Source organism: Lactuca serriola, chromosome 1 (genome assembly GCF_051521515.1).
Source record: "Lactuca serriola cultivar US96UC23 chromosome 1, Lser_US96UC23_V15, whole genome shotgun sequence".
In the NCBI taxonomy this organism is placed as follows: domain Eukaryota; kingdom Viridiplantae; phylum Streptophyta; class Magnoliopsida; order Asterales; family Asteraceae; genus Lactuca; species Lactuca serriola.
The window spans coordinates 253,434,476-253,437,345 of NC_136408.1; the positions used below are offsets into that span (position 1 = coordinate 253,434,476).

General features: G+C 35.4%; 1 protein-coding gene across 1 annotated transcript; it reads left to right on the forward strand.

The window, feature by feature from the left end:
• The first annotated feature begins 584 nt into the window (after positions 1 to 584).
• LOC145072958 (trafficking protein particle complex II-specific subunit 130 homolog) lies at positions 585 to 2,240 on the forward strand. Its single transcript, XM_079019477.1, has 6 exons — positions 585 to 903; positions 1,034 to 1,118; positions 1,194 to 1,380; positions 1,457 to 1,734; positions 1,824 to 1,914; positions 2,034 to 2,240. The coding sequence occupies exons 1-6, from the start codon at positions 698 to 700 to the stop codon at positions 2,219 to 2,221; spliced, it is 1,035 nt and encodes a 344-aa protein (XP_078875603.1). The 5' UTR covers positions 585 to 697; the 3' UTR covers positions 2,222 to 2,240.
• The last annotated feature ends 630 nt before the right edge of the window (positions 2,241 to 2,870 follow it).

Genomic DNA, 2,870 nt, shown 5'->3' on the forward strand with positions numbered 1-2,870 from the left:
ATGATGAAGAACTTTTTGTCTTGTTCTTTTCCCACTCAACTTTTTATTTCAACTAGTTCTAATTTTTATTTTTTTTGCTTTTATTCAGGCTGGATTTTTTCAAGTACCTGATTCTGATAGGCTAGGTTCTTTCTTAGGCTGGATTTATTCAGGCTGGATTTGTTCAAGTACCTGGCCATATATATTCTAGCAAAGTCGGTATGCATTATTTAAGCCAAATAATTATGTTTGGAAGAAGATCCCAGAATGCATTTTAATGCCATGGTGAAGCTGATTTTAAAATAATATTAAAATTTTCTTTTACTTTCTTTATTCTAGTTATTTATTTTTGATTATGAATTTGGATGTGATTACAGGGTGAGGCATTAGTAATAACTAAAATGAACCAAGGAAAAAGCTAAACAACCTGAAATAGGGATCCAACCATGAACTAGACAGTGTCAAGCTCATTATACTCTTTTCTGATGCCTTCTGCTCTTTCAACAACTTCAGCCTGATAGGAGGGATGTATGTGTAATGTGTTTGTTATATTCAACAACACAGGGGTGTCTATTCTTAAATTCAAAACTTAGGATAGGAACATATATATACCTTTATTGGACTTCCTGTAGATAATTGAGCTCAGATTCAGACCATAAGAGTGGTAATTCAACAGCTAGCTGTCCCTTTCCACATTGACGATCAAGCTCTTTTATATATGGGTACCAGAAAGATTTTCTTACAGGAAGCAGGGGGTCTTTCATATCAACATGAAAAGTACCATGTTCCAATCATCCATACAGATATAAGAACTAGCAACATTCTACTTGATAGAGAATTGCAGCAAAAAATAGCAAATTTTGGGCTTATAAGACTGCTACCAGAAGATACGACTCATCTTAGCACAAAATTCTCAGGGACTTTGTATGTTTAAAAGTACATATAACTTAACTACTAATTCAATTTGATTAAAGTAAATTTTCAATAACCAATGTTAAATCTTTGCAGGAATAGTGGTTATGTAGCACCTGAACATTTTTGCCATTATTTGTAGGACTATAGCTGTTCACTTCACCAACCCATTCCATGTCAGCACACGTGTAGCAGATAAATGCAGTGATGGCACCTTGCTTTTGCAGGTATATTGATCTCAAGTCTTGTTAGGGTTAAATGCAAAAAAAAAAACAATAATAATTATTTACTCACATTCCCAGGTGATACTCCACTCACAAGTGAAGGCTAACTTAACCATACACGATTCTTGGCTGGACCTAAAAGACGGTTTTACCCTTGCTGGTGAAAGTCAAAGTAATGGAAGACCAACATCCGCCTTCTTTCCACTTGTAGTTCCTTCTACATCAAGAGCCGGAATCTTGTTCACTATATCCCTACCCACAAATGGCAAGCATTATTTTATTTCTCATTTTATCACTCATCTTTAGAAAAAATAATCAATCTCTCTTTTTTTTTTTTACAGATGAAGCGAAAGATATGAATCCTGATAGTGATACGATATTAAATATAAAATATAAAATATCTGGGGATAGAAATCATGGATCGCATACTCCTATGTTTGAGGATGAGTCTTCACAGATGTTGACTTTTAAGAGTGCTCTTGTTTTACAAAGACCAGTGTTGGAACCTTGTTTGGCAGTTGGTTTTCTTCCCCTTCCTCCAGAAGGCCTTAGAGTCGGGCAACTTTTTACTATGAAGTGGCGAGTTGAAAGGTTGAAGTATCTCGAGGACGAACAATACGTAAGTTTCTAAAATTTTTACTTTTTTTTTTGGCAATAAAAAAGTAAAAATGACTTAAATGTTAAATCATATATTTGATTTGCGAACAGGATGAGGTAGTATATGAAATAAACGCAAATTCTGAAAACTGGATGATTGCTGGGAGGAAGCGAGGCCATGCACCTCTCTCCACAAAGCAAGGTACTACTAACCTTTTATAATCCAAATCCTCTTTCAATATCTCAACATTTAATAAATTAATAAATTTTATATCTTGATTTCGAAACCTTGTTGTCTAAAAATAAACTTAATGTATACAGGTTCACGAATAGAGATTTCAATCCTATGCGTGCCATTGGTTGCTGGGTACATGCGGCCCCCACAACTGGAGTTACCGGACATTGGTGAGGGTAATATTAGTTGCAACCTAGCTGGGCCCCACTTGGTCTGTGTTTCCCCTCCACCTCTCAGCTCCTCCTTCTGTATTCCCATTCCCATTCCTGCCTAGAGATGAAATCGTGACTTTTGTAGGTATTTTGGTGTGGTGGTCCTAGAAATCATTAGTGGAAAGAGATACAAGGATGTTGACTACCAATTAGTCACTCAAAATCTCCTTGATCATGTAAGTATCTCATAATTAAGGGTTGGTTCATTCAACCCGTTCTTTTCATTTATGGTTTTAATGATGAAGGTATCTCAAACACTCAATGATTTATTTTGTATTCAGTGAGACCTTAAGCTTAGGTGAGAAGTTCTTACTAGCCTTTCTGTTGTTATGTGTATGATAGGCACGGGATCTACATGAGAGTGGAGTGCATCTGAATTTAATGGATGAGAAACTAGATCCTAGTGAATATGCAGTAGAACATGTTGTGGAGATCATCAAGATAGCATTGATGTGCACTCAACCACCATCAACTAGACCTACAACTTCTGAAGTGGTTATATGCTTTTAAGTGAAAAATCTCTTCACTTATGTATGTATGTATGTATGTATGTAGGTATGTATGTATGTATGTATGTATGATTTTTATTAATACCTTATGTATATATATATATATGCAGGAATGGGAAGGATTAATTGAATTGATGGGAACTGAATCAAGAGCTGTAGGGGGTCTTGAATTTTTACACAAGTAAGTTATGGTTTGCTTTTT